Raw genomic sequence first — 13,751 nt, 5'->3', positions numbered from 1 at the left:
GATTCCACCACATATTAGCACGTGTCTATCTGTTCCTGGAAGAGAGTAGGCACTGAGGCTGATGTGGCATAACGGAACCGTTCACCTAAATCAACTGCGCAGATTTTAACTGGAAGGACGCAGAGGGAAAAAATGAAAAACCTGGTAACTTCAAATAATTCCCGCCTTATAAAAGCACTGCATCTAACAGAAACTCACACCCATTTTATCTTTCAATTAAAATTCTCTCTCTCTCTCTCTCTCAAAACAAACAATCAAAAGATTCAAAATAAACACTAACTAGAAGAACTTTGATTTTATCTACTAGATTCAAAGATGATTGCTACTCTCAAGTAAGTTTTACGCACCTTTATAACTATATTCCCTTCTAAGTCAATTAATTACATCTCATTATTCCGTTGATTCAATATCTAATCAAATTTTAAAATCTCAATTTCTAATGTAGTTGTTGTTATTTTTAACTTTTAATAATTAGAGCCGAAGAGCAAAGTCAGTTACAGCTCGTGGAACGAGAAGACATCGATGACGAAGAGGATTTGTTCGAAGCAATTGACAAGTGTATGTCACGAAGTCTTTATTCTCGACTTTTTTTTTTTTTGCGGTTTTTTTGGAGCGATTTTCTCGGAATAAATAGCTCGCGTTGCTTGGTAACATTCTGAGCGATTTTCTCTATTTATTTTGTCAAATATCATTTCTCTTTGTATATGCAACGATCGCCCCTCGATGTTTTTGTAATTTTTTTCAAAACTCACTGGCACCTTATCTGCGTTACCTTTTTTTTTTTTTTCTTCATGTTATTTTTTTAATTTATATCCAAGTAATAAATAGGTCTATCCAAAGCGAATTTTTACCTAATCTGAATATATAGTCACCTGAACTTCATGTTATTTATGAATTTGTTTGTTAACATTATGGTGTTATTCAGTGATAGCTCAAGGAATCAACGCTGGAGATGTAAAGAAACTTCAAGATGCAGGGATTTACACCTGCAATGGCTTGATGATGCACACAAAAAAGGTAAAAACATAAAAAGCTAAACCAGTTATTCTAATTCTGGTAGCATCTGATGAGGTAATATGTTGAATGCTTATGTTTACAGAATCTGACAGGAATTAAAGGATTATCTGAGGCTAAAGTTGATAAGATATGTGAAGCTGCTGAAAAGATAGTGGTTAGAACTTAGAACAGAAATCACATGAGAACCGCAAAACATTTTTACAATTATATTGCATGCTTAGGATTTTTCTTTCAATTGACTTGATTTCTTCTTCTTCTTCTTTTTTTCTTTTGTTTCTCAGAATTTTGGTTATATAACAGGAAGTGATGCTCTGCTAAGAGTAAGATAGGTTATCTTTGCTCTATGGAATTATGAGAGATAAACATTTGATTGAAACGTGAGAATTGATACTTCATTTTTTCTTCCGACAGAGGAAACAAGTAGTTCGTATCACAACCGGAAGTCAAGCACTTGATGAACTATTAGGAGGTATATTTGTACTTGTAAATTGCCCTAAGGCTCCTCTCTGTTGTTAATGCGAAGGAAATCGATGCTTGTTTCCTTGATTAATTTGACAGGTGGGATTGAAACTCTATGTATTACGGAAGCTTTTGGGGAATTCCGGTAAGATACATTTACTTGTCCATATAATTGCTGCTTGTGCTGATTGTTTTTGTCCATTTTCAGTCTTGGGATTTCTACTGATAATATCATGATTATTATTTCAGATCTGGAAAAACACAGCTTGCTCATACTCTCTGTGTTTCTACACAGGTTCCTGTCTTACTCTGCTGCTCCTTAATGTCTATCAAATATAGCATGATTTTGTATTTCCGAAAGAAAAATTGGATTTACTGTCTGGGAACTGTTGATATTCTAGAATGAATGAAAATTTTGGAAGGAAATTTGAGAAATAGGTGTACTAGCTTGATAATTGAAAACAAATGATTGTGGTTCATTGATAATTACATGATTGTTTAACCAAAAAATTGGACACTGGACTACAATTGCTCCTCACCTTCCCATCCGACAATCCATCCATCACCAGTGGCATTGGCCTTGAAATTTATATGCTCATTAGTAGTTGTGGTAACATCTTTGTGTTAACCACACAAATAAACATTTCTCTCGCCTGTGCAGCTTCCTACTAACATGCGGGGAGGGAATGGAAAGGTTGCTTATATTGATACTGAAGGAACTTTGTATCCTAATTTTAGCCCTTTTCTGTTGACGTCTAAAGTGGCAATATATTATATTTCTTCTTGAAACTAAAATGTCACAAGGAAATATCTTGATATGATGTCTACTCGATTGCATTTTGTTTATTCCTTAACTACAGGTTTCACTTGCAGCCGACCTGATAGGATTGTTCCTATTGCTGAAAGATTTGGCATGGATCCAGGAGCAGTCCTTGACAATGTAAGCATCAATTGGGTTATTGACATTGGTTTGCTGGAGAAACCAATCTGACTTGCTTTGCCTTTGGATGTGATAGATCATTTATGCTCGTGCATATACATATGAGCATCAATATAACCTGCTTCTTGGCCTGGCTGCAAAAATGTCTGAAGAGCCATTCAGACTTCTGGTGAGTTTTTCTGCTTGCAAGTTATCCTGTCATACCAATATTAGGAGACCTGGTGAGCTGATGATTTTGCGTGCCTGTGACGTAGATTGTGGATTCAGTGATTGCGCTGTTTCGAGTGGATTTCACAGGAAGAGGAGAACTTGCAGAGCGCCAGGTGAACTTATCAATAATGTTAAAATCCAGTATATGTTATCTACTACATTAGACCTTTCCATATAGTTTTCCTTTCCAATTACATGAGTTAGTTTCCTTTTACAGCAAAAGTTGGCACAGATGCTTTCTCGATTAACAAAGATAGCTGAGGAGTTCAATGTTGCAGTGTACATGACTAACCAAGGTACCTTCTCCTAAGACATTTTCATCTTTAGAAAGCTAATATATAGCATAGTTTCAAATATCTGATCGCTAAGACTATTATTATTTTCACATTTCTGCACAACTTGTGCTGTCTTCTCACTAAAAAACCTTTGTTTATCAATTCACATGCTCAATCTTGTAGTTCATTTCTTTAGCTTACATTTGTTATAATTTTATGCTCCTCGGAGACATTGCTTAATAAATATACTGTTCGAATGTTGTGTGCAGTTATAGCTGACCCAGGCGGAGGAGTGTTCATATCAGATCCAAAAAAACCTGCAGGAGGTCATGTGCTTGCCCACGCGGCTACAATTAGGTTGATGTTCAGGAAAGGCAAAGGGGAACAACGCGTCTGCAAGGTGTTTGATGCTCCAAATCTGCCAGAGGCTGAAGCAATATCCTTAGTCACAGTCATTGTATTGCTTCCATTTTCACATAGGAAAAGCAGCATAGGCATCAAACCTAATATGTTTGTGGGCGGTAGAACTCTGAACCACCTAGGAAAAATGGAATCGCATCTTATAATAAGTCAAATTATCGCATAGTCCCACAACGGTAGAATTACAAATTTTGCTGTGACAAGTTATTCTTGACAGGAGCACGTATTTCAGATAACACCAGGGGGTATTGCAGATGCAAAGGACTAGAGGAATGCCGCTACTCTTGGCCTTGCGCACATCGCTAGGAGGCAAAACACTGGAAAATTTTGTTCACCTGTTATCCACTAGCATCTGTATATGGTTAAAATAGTATACCTTGTTTCTGAAGGAGGCCATGCAAGGGTTTATTCGCTCTTCAGTTATCCTTTAACTTCTTTAAAAGACTGTGTATAAGATGTATAGCAGCATTTATTAGAAGAGGGCGCCACAACTGGCAATTGCTGAAAGATATTTTGCTATAGAATCTTATGAAAGATATTATTACCATTTTGTGTCTGAGATCGTGTTAACTTGTATTGCCCGTGCTCTGCCTTTGTTGGATCTATTTCAGCGTCAATATTCCTAAAGTCACTACCAGATGCATTCTAAATCGCATTATGTAATACAACTTTAAAAGAAAATGATATCCAAGTATGAAAATTATGAATGTAAGTTGCCAAACTGTGTGCTGTTCCCTATTCCAAAACAAACCTCTTCGGAGGTAACATCAACACATCAAAGGCAAAACATGGTATCATCAAGACATCAAATGCGAAATATGGTGTATCAGAGTCTGTATGCAAGGTAAATCTTATTTTATGTTATACCCTACAAAGTCTGGGCTTACTTGGACGGTAAGAAACATTTACAGCAGTACAAGTTGCTGTCTCCTTTTTAAGGAAATACTAGTAGTTGAAAAATGTTAGTGCAGCAAAGTCATTAAAGAGTAGGAATGTAGTATAAGAAAAAGATATAACACAGCCACCAGAAGGCCCATTGCTAACAAGAGCCTCACCAAAAAGAACCTAAAATCTCCTTAGTAATTTGATGACCAGTCATAAGCGCTCCCAACTCTTGGCATGCCGCCTTCCTTCTTGGTCTCTGCATCCACCTTGAAAGTTGCACCACAAACCTGACCTGAACTGTCTACTCTAGGAACTGGCTTCAACTCATTCAGAGGGTGCTCATAGCTTCTCAAGCCTCCCGAAGTCGTAAAGAAGCATCCTGAAATAACAACAGAAGCTGATAGATTAAGCAACCTAATCCACTGACCGTCATGGATACTTTGTGACGGCTTAAATGACCATTCAGAAGTTCATGAGATTATGGCATGCTATAGATGATCTGAAAGAAGTACAAAACATGTAATATCATGTAATTTCATTCTGCCGCAAGTTACTTAGAGAATAATATAAGAAACAGAAACAAGCATAAAAATAAAAGCAATAAAATATTTCAAATAAACTGGTCAGAGAAACATATACATGTCCTCCCATTGCTGGGGACTGGGATTTCCATTTCACACTTTATCCTGACCCAACTAAGTATATTTTCAGTTACTATTCATGGCTTTCACTCATATTTTCTTCCCTATACTACGAAAAATACCAGAAAAGGGACCATGGCAGAGAAAGCTCTATATATCACATTCAAACGGCTAATGATCCAGGTAAGTTTTGTAAAGAAGTTCACCTTTAGGGAATGGTGCAAACGATTTCCCACAGGCCTGTTGCAAAATCTGGGCATCATCTGAAAGAACAAGATGACGTTCAGAATCAGCTCCCCAGAAAAAGGGCACACTTCCATCAGCATCCTGCATAAAACAAGGTGAAGTTAAGAAAGTAAAACAAATAAGGCATATCCATGATAATAGTGGATAGCATTGAAAAAAAAAAAAAAAAAGATTACTTACAGCAGCTATAAATGTGGCCTTTGAAGTGCTATCGTATAGAACAAAAGCAAATTTCCCTTGGATATCTCTGACAACCTGATCAGCAGGATAAGGCCCTCGGTCTCTAAGGGTTCTGAAAGCTTCAATAACAATGATCACCTCGTTTGCAGTTTTGTTTAAGCCATATTGCTGCTTAAGAACAGCAATATTCTCAATGTGGCCTTGGAACAAGCAGAAAATGTCGTCTACAACTGCAAATAATCTAGCAAGACACAAAAACATATACACCAAATTTACGTAGGAATGAGGCAGAAAATGAAGATTTATTCAAGAAAGATATTTTCCTATGTATTATTGATTCTTAATTCAGAAAAAATGAACTAGGCAAAGAATAGAAATGAATAGAACTTCTAATTTCTTGCAAAAAGATTGGATCAAAGGCAGAGTAACTCATGCATTGGTTTCTTAATTTTCAATAACAATGCATAAAAACACAAAAGGCTTAGTCAAGACAACTACTCTAACTAGAATTCAAAAGTAAAGACTAAAATAACTCATATTGATGTAAAGAAATTAGTTAACCAGTGGAAGCCAAATTCAAATTATATTCAGATCACGAATGAGTAATATTCCATTTAAATAAAAAATCCAAATATATTAACAGAATACGACAAAAATATGGAATGATACAATAGCCACTGAAATAGATTTTCCTTTTTGTCTTTAACTAAGCCACTACATAAAATAATATAGCATGGAAAAGTCGGACCTAAAGATAAACAGAAATCTCTAAACTCGGATTACATGCGATGCTAGAGCCAAATCAGCAAGAAGAAACGGCTGGATAGACTCGATATTTTACAAGCACTTTGTGTCATAGGAAGAAAGTACAATATGACTATCAATTCACTGAAAAACAGTAAATTTATACAAGAAAAAGCTATCAGAAAAAGAAATCACCAAGATCTATCTACATCATATAGCTTCTTATATCATCTATGCAACTAGTAACAATATACAACAGAGAAAAGATTCAATCTCTTATTTAATCTGAAATATCTCTGATCTTTCTAAAAAAACGAAAAAGTAAAAGCAAGAAAAAGTTCTCTTTACATGTGAAAGAATCATAATTTATCCAGTCATCTGCATCAACAGTCTGAAATTCTAACGAAACAAACATCCCATATAACAAGGCAACCGAGAAACGATAAAAAAATTAGATCAACCCAAATAACAAGGAAAATGAGAAAAGGTCCAGAAAAGGAAACAAGGGTTGATCAAGATCATTCTTTTAGGCAAAGAAGAAACCAAAAAACAAGAAAAAGAAGCATGGTTGATGATCAAAATTACCTAGGGAGGAGAGGGTTTTGCTTATCAAGAGAGTAAGCAATGATCCCAGCAGTACCAAGATTGACAGTGACAGAAGCCGGGTGAATTGATCCAAAATGCTTTGCCAAGAACCCATCTTTTAAAGCCGATGAAGAGGCAGAGTGTGGACTCTGCAAAGCATCAGGGCATTTTGCAACCGTATTGTCAAAAACTGCCAGCATTTTTTTTCTTTTCTTTTCTTTTGAATTGTTGATGGTTTCTGATCGTGTGGAATATGTAAAAGGCAGGAAAACGAGAGAGAAAAGTTTCTGAGGTAGTTATTTAATAGGAACCTTTAGACACTGAATTTTTTTCCTTCCAATATTATCCTTCCATTTTAGATAAATATACACCATGGACACTCTGCTCTTGTAATTACATATCTCGTCTCTCAATTGTTTTTCTTTTCTTTTTTAGCCCTTTCATCTTTCTCCTTTTTCCACATAAAAAGAAAAACATGTAATATTTATTTTCGATGTATCTCTTTCTTATACAATGGAAATTTCGATCATTTTACCAATATAATTTAGCCAAGTTTGCGACTTTGAAGGTAAACTTTTTAAATCCACATATTTTCTTTAGCAGTTTGTTCTTTACTATATATATATATATATATATATATATAACATTATTTCCTTCAACTTAATACACAGCGTATTAACCATATTTATTGTGAAAAGAAAATAGATAAATCTCTTAACCTAAAATAACTAACACATCAGTATTTTGTATCTTTAATAACATATTTCTAACTTCTACTCATCCCATACAAAAATGTTATACGACTAGATTATTATTCATCTCCCTCCTTAGGAGTTGTCAATTAGATACAGTAGGTTTTTGGTTTCTTTTGCAAAATCCAATGGGTAGAAAGCCACAAGTAGCAGCAGGAAGCATCTTAATGATATCAATTTAAAATAAAAGACTCGATAGCTAAATACAAATCCATAGGGGGGTGTTCCAGAAGTAAATGATGTTTTTAATATAAAGAAATGTTCAATCTTATCCAGAAGACTTATTTGTGGGAAATGGTCGGTGTGTTGAAGTACAAAATTTATATAAATATTGGGTATTTCATGACAAGTTGTCTCTGCAGCACATTTTAGCTGTAGCATTTCGATGTATAAAATATTTCTTAAATCACTTAAGACAAGCGGCTGTTTCTTTACTCTTTTTTCTTTTCGGATAATTAAGGGAAAAAAAGAAAAAAACGATTCCGTTGCCGGGAATCGAACCCGGGTCTCCTGGGTGAAAGCCAGATATCCTAACCGCTGGACGACAACGGATTGTTGTTCGTGATAAACCTTATCTATAATTATAGAATTAATTTAGAATCATCAAATTCTGCTTTCCGGAGATGTAGCAAGATAAAACATGTTTCATGTGATCTGATCGGCTTGGTTGCAGTCAACAATCTCCTGCGAGCTGACTTTTGAAGCTTTTTATGTCAAATAAATTTAAGAGAGACAAGTTGAACTGTTTAATAAAATTTTATTAATAGTTGTTGTTAGTAGGTTTAATGATGATTGAATGTAAATATATTATATTATATTTAATAATATAAATTAATAAAAATAATTTATAATAATTAAAAGATTTATATTAATTTTTTAATTCAATTGTATTTATTATTAAAAATATTTATAAATTTTCTAAAAGTATGAATTTAGATAACAATTTTTAATTTTTCAAATACCATAATTTTAAATATTATAATTATTTAACTATTAAGAATAATTTAAAATAATAATTATTTATTTAAAATATAAAAATAATTATATAATGTCAATTTAAATTAAATTATTATTAATAAATTTTAATAAGAATAATAGTATCCAAATAGATAAGAAAATCAAATCGGCTAAAAGCTGATAAAAAAAATTCTAAAATATAGTTGATACAAGTAATAGCTGATTGAAACTAAATTAATTATCGACAGTTGTTTCTTAAGTCTTTATCAAACGCTTTAATATAATTATTCAGTCAAAAATAACTATCAGCTATATCAAATCTCATCTTTTTAATCTCATTAACAATATAATACCGGTGGGACCTAGCTCACTTCAAAACAAAAACTACTTCTTCACCGCTTGTTTTTTTGCAAATTTTCTATAGTTTGAACATTAAATTAATCCTTATAGAAGAAATTAAAATTCTATATAAATAACTTCTATTTAACTATACAAAATTCAGTATCAGTCATCTATAAATAAAAATAAATTATATATCGTAATAAACTATAAATTTTTTAAATTTTTTCTTATATATATATATTTGTGTGTGTGTGTAATATTTTGTCTAACTGTATTATCGTTTTATATTATCAATTTTATTTATATAATATAGCAAAATATTAATGTATGTTGTCTCTAACTACTATCTTTTCACCAATAAAATTAAGTATTAAATTAAAAATAATAATATTCAAACCTTCATTAAATTATAATATTTTCATTCGGTTTAAATGTATGACTACAAAAATATTTTACCATGTAAAAGACCTTTTCCATTATCTTAATTATAATGCATAATCATAACCAGAATTGAAATGAGGTTATTTGATTTTTAAAAACAGAAAAGAAGTTATCAAATTGCAATAATTTGTTCATAATTATGAATAAGATATAAATTTTCTTGAAATTATTCGTAATTATAGATAATATATAAGATTAGTATAAGAAAGAAAATATATAATTTCTTGGAAGAATCGAGAAAAAGAAAAAAGGTTTCCATTTTTCTTGGAATTGTTCATAATTATAAATAAGATATAAGATTAGTGTAAAAAATAAAAGATATAAAAATTTCTTAGAAGAATCAAAAATATTATAGATAAGATATAAAATTTTATTGGAATTATTCATAATTATAGATAAAATATAAAATTAATATAAAAAAGAAGATATAAACATGTTTTGGAAGAATTAAGAGAAAGAAAAAAGATTGCCGGGAATCGTACTCTGAGGCATATAAGATTTTTTTGGAATTATTCGAAATTATAGATAAGATATAAGATTAGTGTAAAAAAGAAAAGATATGAAAAAATATTGGAAGAATCAAGAAAAAGAGAAAAATGTCTCTATTTTTTTTGGAATTATTCGTAATTATAGATAAAGATATAAGATTAGTTTTAAAAAGAAAAAATATAAAATTTTATAGAATAAAAAGAAAAATATTTCCATTTATTTCGGAATTTTCCGTAAATTATAGATAAGATATATAAGACTAGTGTAAAAAGAAAAAAGAAATGAAATTTTTTATTAGTTTTGAATTGTTCATAATTATAGATAAAATATAAGATTAGTGTAAAAAAAGAAAAGATATAGTAATTTCTTGGAAGAACCAAGAAAAAGAAAAAAGGTAATTATAAATAAAATATAAACTTACTGTAAAAAAAAGAAAATATAAGAATTTCTTGGTAATTATAGTTAAAACATAAAATTAGTGTAAAAGAGAAAAGATATGAGAATTTCTTGGAAGAAGTAAGAAAAGAAAAAGGGCTTCCGTTGCCGGGAATCGAACCCGGGTCTCCTGGGTGAAAGCCAGATATCCTAACCGCTGGACGACAACGGATTGATGAGGAATTGGGGAGTACAAATTATAACCTTGAGTTGATGACCAAAAACAACTTGATTTGGACATACCAACATCTTTTCTTCTCTTTTTTATTCTTTTAAAACTATATAACTTTAGTACGGAGCTACCAAGATTTTTTCATTTGGTGTTTGTTTTAGTACTTTTGAGACGGTGAAGATATCAAATTTCAATACCAGGAGGCTTTGCATAGCCCAAACTTGCACAGTTACGCTCAGGTGTGCATACTTAAGATGCTTGAAAATATCTACCTGTTTTCTAAACTGGATATATCTTATCTTCCGTTCCGTTCCGTTCCAATGTTCACATTTGACAATGATTATTCACCTCCAATTTCAAAATATTTGAAATGGTTACTAAGGCCCTTCAATCAAATGTATCGTAGAAATTGTCAATTTCCAGATTCACCACTGATGAGGCAAGAAGCGCAGCATAAACATGCAACTTTCAACCAATGTCGACAATCATCATAAAATAACATAAGAGCAGAGCCCATGAAGATGAAAGTAGTCACTAGATCTTTATGTTCAAAACTTAATTCATAGTTGAAATGAACAAATTGAACAGTATAGAACAACATAACATGTCTATATTTGCAACACGCATTCCTCTGAACTCATCTAAAAAATTCACCCTATCATTAATTAACAAACAATCGGGTGGCTCAGACCCGGTTGTATGCCACCGACTTGCTGAAGAGGCGCCGAATATATACCACCTGAAGTGTGCTGACAAGACCCAACAAAATGTATTCTCCAACTGTGTAGCCAATAACACGCTTCCTTGTACTCTCATTAGCTGCCCAAGGAACAAAAATATCTTAAAGCATGTTTATGTTGACCATTCAGCCAATTTGTGTGATAAAAGGTGGGGCATACCCAGATAAATCTCTTGCATATGGCAAATGCTTTTAGAAGAGAGAATGCATATCTTACAGTTTTTCACATGCACAAGGAAGTAGAGACTTTTTAAATGATTTATAAGTGCATTTTGAAATGTAATTGGTATAAATGAGTACTGAGGTATTCAAAATCATGATGCTGAACGCCATGACCAAAAAAGTGGTGCTGGGAATTGTTCACTGTTATAGCTATAATGTGCAAAAAAGAAAGCAAAAGAATCATATACACAGGCGTGCTCGCGCGCGCGCACACACAGAGAAAGAGAGAGACTCACTGCGGCGATGTCGAGCATCGCGTGCTTTTAAATACTTTTGCTCTGCTGTAACAGACTCCAATGCCTCTCTAAGCTCAGCAATTTTAACATTAATGGGATTCAAATGCTCTGCAAGAAACAATCATGTAAACACTCAAAAGTGTACGCAGAAAATGATCTCTGCAACATCACCAGCCTAAAATAAATAATCTAAACCAACTGGGTTAAATGAACATTTAAAATTTCAAAAGGAGCATCCTTCAGCACTATTTGTAGTAGTCCATAAGGTTTGAAAGCATTTGGTGATAGGTAAAGAGTATAAGACTATTAATAATGAGAAAGAAATAAACAGACCATCTTTTGCAAGATCATGTGCATTGGGAATATGGCCCACATGAATATAGAAAGAAACAGTCTCTGGTGTTGAGTAGGGATTGTGAAAACAGAATTTATACATTCCACTTCTGGGGGCCTTAAACTCAAACTTGTCCCCTGATGTTCCCTTAACAGTGTGCACTACATTATCTGCAGGAGATGTCACCTGCATAATAGCCCATAATTAGGATAAAGTAATAACATGAAGAAAGAAAATAGAAACAACTGTAACATCTAGTACAAGTTAATAACAGGACCACAGTGCTAATAATTTAAGAACTGGTGTTCATACAGCAGGACATGGATCAAATCAATATCCAATACTAGTTGCAGCCTGAAACACTCATAGGACGTATTACCAGTAATGTTTAAAATGGTCGTTAAACACCTCTTTTATCATAATTGCTATGCATCATCTCATATGAATTAGCGCATGCGTGACTGGATCTTGATGGAACCTTTTCTTTAAAATGCAAGACAAATTATACTTTCCAATCACTTGATAAATTTCAATTATATCCAAGTACTCCAGCTATCATTTATATTATTAGAATTTTCTACGCTGCTAAATCAAGATCAACCAAAAGATTCAGACTCTGATTCACTCCTCTGCAACACACTACAAAGACACACACGTACAAACTCATTGATCTTTATCTTTGATTCTTGACTCTCAATTTTTTCCTAATACCCAAATGATATTTGTGCTAGAATCTAGGCAGGCTTCTCTTATTAGCGTACAACGGGCATGCTGTAACATACCAACTTTCATCCACGGATATAACAACAGTTTTGGATTTTTCTTGTTCTTTCTCTTAAAGAAGAGGCAATTTAATTTAAATTATACTCTCTCTCTCTCTAATATTTTAAGCTTTTAATTTTAAATCTTGACACCGCTTTTAAATTGCATCTCTAAAATCTCTCATGTAGAAATAATATAATAAGAGTTAAATCATGATAACCTCAAGGACATAAAAAAAATAAAAAAATAAAAATCAAATAAAGCCGTGTTTGGAAAACCAAAAATTTAAAATTTGAAGGAATTGAATTCTAGGTAGAGAATTAAGTAAATTGAGAGCACAAAACAAAGAAAAAGAAGAGGTAGATCTAGAAAGGATGTGAAAAGACGAAATTGGGGCCATGGATCGAAATTGAAAGGGGAAACAGAAAAGGAGAGGGGATTGACTTACGGTGAGATCAATACCGGGGTGATCGGAGCTCCAGAAGATATCGTGGTCGACAACGACGAAGTTTCCTGAAACGGTATCGCCTTCGTATAGTACGTATTCGTACACGCATTCGACGTCGTTTACTGTTACGGATAGCGAAGATATGCGCCCTATCAGGTTCATTAATAATAAAATCCCCACTACATAGATCTGCCTTCTCGTCATCGTCTTTCACTCTCTCTTTCGTTTTTGTTTTTTAATTTGTGAATTTTTCAGAGATTGAAAAACAGAAGCTTTGTTTATTAATCAGGGGCAGGGAAGACAGGCGGTGTCTTCGATTTTTAGCAGCTGCTGCTGACATGGCGCGCTCGTTATACCCGTGTCGCTTTTTATTTACCACCTCATTTTATCACGGCCCATTTTTTCTTACTAACAGTCGCCTTTTAATTTTCTTGCGACAAACGACATCGTTCCAAGCGTCCAGGTACCTCATTGTTGCTTTCTTTAAAAAATATTGTTTTAAAAAAACAATTCAATTTACTTTATTGTGTGTGGATAAAATCTTATGTGAAATTTTATTTTATTAATTTTGATGTTTTTAAAAAGAAATTCTTATATATTATATTATAATCTAAATATCTCCTGTTAAAGGAAATTCCATGACTTTGATGAGATAAATTTTCTAGCTCATAATTCAAGTTAAATATAATAATGTATTTTAAATTTATTATATAATTTTTAGTTTTATTTAAAATTTAGTCTCTAAAAATTGAATTAAAATTTATCGATAGGATTACAGTTTCAAATAATAATAATAATAATAATAATAATAATAATAATA

General features: G+C 32.6%; 3 protein-coding genes and 2 non-coding genes across 8 annotated transcripts; 1 reads left to right on the top strand and 4 right to left on the bottom strand.

Moving 5' to 3' along the window:
• The first annotated feature begins 130 nt into the window (after positions 1–130).
• Positions 131–3,877, top strand: LOC8280218 (meiotic recombination protein DMC1 homolog). Of its 4 annotated transcripts, XM_015717994.2 has the most exons (15): positions 191–332; positions 476–558; positions 926–1,017; positions 1,100–1,171; positions 1,299–1,337; positions 1,429–1,486; positions 1,576–1,621; positions 1,726–1,771; positions 2,138–2,199; positions 2,350–2,416; positions 2,493–2,585; positions 2,671–2,739; positions 2,844–2,922; positions 3,171–3,337; positions 3,545–3,877. In XM_015717994.2, exons 1-15 carry the CDS (start codon positions 316–318, stop codon positions 3,587–3,589), a joined length of 1,035 nt encoding a protein of 344 aa, XP_015573480.1. In that variant the 5' UTR covers positions 191–315; the 3' UTR covers positions 3,590–3,877. The 4 variants fall into 4 exon arrangements, with proteins under 4 accessions (XP_048235495.1, XP_048235496.1, XP_015573479.2 ...); XM_015717993.2 differs by having other exon boundaries at positions 171–332; positions 3,171–3,877; XM_048379538.1 differs by lacking the exon at positions 1,100–1,171 and having other exon boundaries at positions 131–332; positions 3,171–3,877.
• A 278-nt stretch (positions 3,878–4,155) lies between these two features.
• LOC8280219 (stem-specific protein TSJT1) lies at positions 4,156–6,946 on the bottom strand. Its single transcript, XM_002517017.4, has 4 exons — positions 6,603–6,946; positions 5,274–5,514; positions 5,054–5,174; positions 4,156–4,585 (listed from the first exon to the last, which is right to left on the bottom strand). The coding sequence occupies exons 1-4, from the start codon at positions 6,800–6,802 to the stop codon at positions 4,398–4,400; spliced, it is 750 nt and encodes a 249-aa protein (XP_002517063.1). The 5' UTR covers positions 6,803–6,946; the 3' UTR covers positions 4,156–4,397.
• Positions 6,947–7,834: 888 nt separating this feature from the next.
• TRNAE-UUC lies at positions 7,835–7,906 on the bottom strand. Its single transcript has one exon. It is a non-coding gene; the product is annotated as a tRNA-Glu (tRNA).
• A 2,212-nt stretch (positions 7,907–10,118) lies between these two features.
• Positions 10,119–10,190, bottom strand: TRNAE-UUC. Its single transcript has one exon. It is a non-coding gene; the product is annotated as a tRNA-Glu (tRNA).
• A 516-nt stretch (positions 10,191–10,706) lies between these two features.
• On the bottom strand, positions 10,707–13,269 carry LOC8259106 (transmembrane emp24 domain-containing protein p24beta3). The gene is made up of 4 exons (XM_002517018.4): positions 12,932–13,269; positions 11,721–11,907; positions 11,388–11,495; positions 10,707–11,009 (listed from the first exon to the last, which is right to left on the bottom strand). The coding sequence occupies exons 1-4, from the start codon at positions 13,133–13,135 to the stop codon at positions 10,876–10,878; spliced, it is 633 nt and encodes a 210-aa protein (XP_002517064.1). The 5' UTR covers positions 13,136–13,269; the 3' UTR covers positions 10,707–10,875.
• Positions 13,270–13,751: the final 482 nt, after the last annotated feature.

The sequence above is a fragment of the Ricinus communis genome, chromosome 9 (genome assembly GCF_019578655.1).
Source record: "Ricinus communis isolate WT05 ecotype wild-type chromosome 9, ASM1957865v1, whole genome shotgun sequence".
NCBI lineage: Eukaryota > Viridiplantae > Streptophyta > Magnoliopsida > Malpighiales > Euphorbiaceae > Ricinus > Ricinus communis.
Note: the sequence above shows the minus strand (reverse complement) of the source record. Positions and strands in the feature narration are given on the sequence as shown.

Bases quoted from the DNA above. Each gene is read 5' to 3' on its own strand.
- LOC8280218 (XM_015717993.2), top strand. The intron at 1,172-1,298 runs GTTAGAACTTAG...TTTGTTTCTCAG, and splicing joins AAGCTGCTGAAAAGATAGTG to AATTTTGGTTATATAACAGG. The intron at 1,487-1,575 runs GTATATTTGTAC...TTAATTTGACAG, and splicing joins ACTTGATGAACTATTAGGAG to GTGGGATTGAAACTCTATGT.
- LOC8259106 (XM_002517018.4), bottom strand. From the start codon at position 13,135: ATGACGAGAAGGCAGATCTATGTAGTGGGGATTTTATTATTAATGAAC. The intron at 11,496-11,720 runs GTCTGTTTATTT...TGTTTCTTGCAG, and splicing joins ACATGATCTTGCAAAAGATG to AGCATTTGAATCCCATTAAT. The intron at 11,010-11,387 runs GTGAGTCTCTCT...TTCCTTGGGCAG, and splicing joins CGATGCTCGACATCGCCGCA to CTAATGAGAGTACAAGGAAG.
- LOC8280219 (XM_002517017.4), bottom strand. From the start codon at position 6,802: ATGCTGGCAGTTTTTGACAATACGGTTGCAAAATGCCCTGATGCTTTG. The intron at 5,175-5,273 runs GTAAGTAATCTT...TGTTTTATGCAG, and splicing joins AGGCCACATTTATAGCTGCT to GATGCTGATGGAAGTGTGCC. The intron at 4,586-5,053 runs GTGAACTTCTTT...TTGTTATTTCAG, and splicing joins GTTTGCACCATTCCCTAAAG to GATGCTTCTTTACGACTTCG.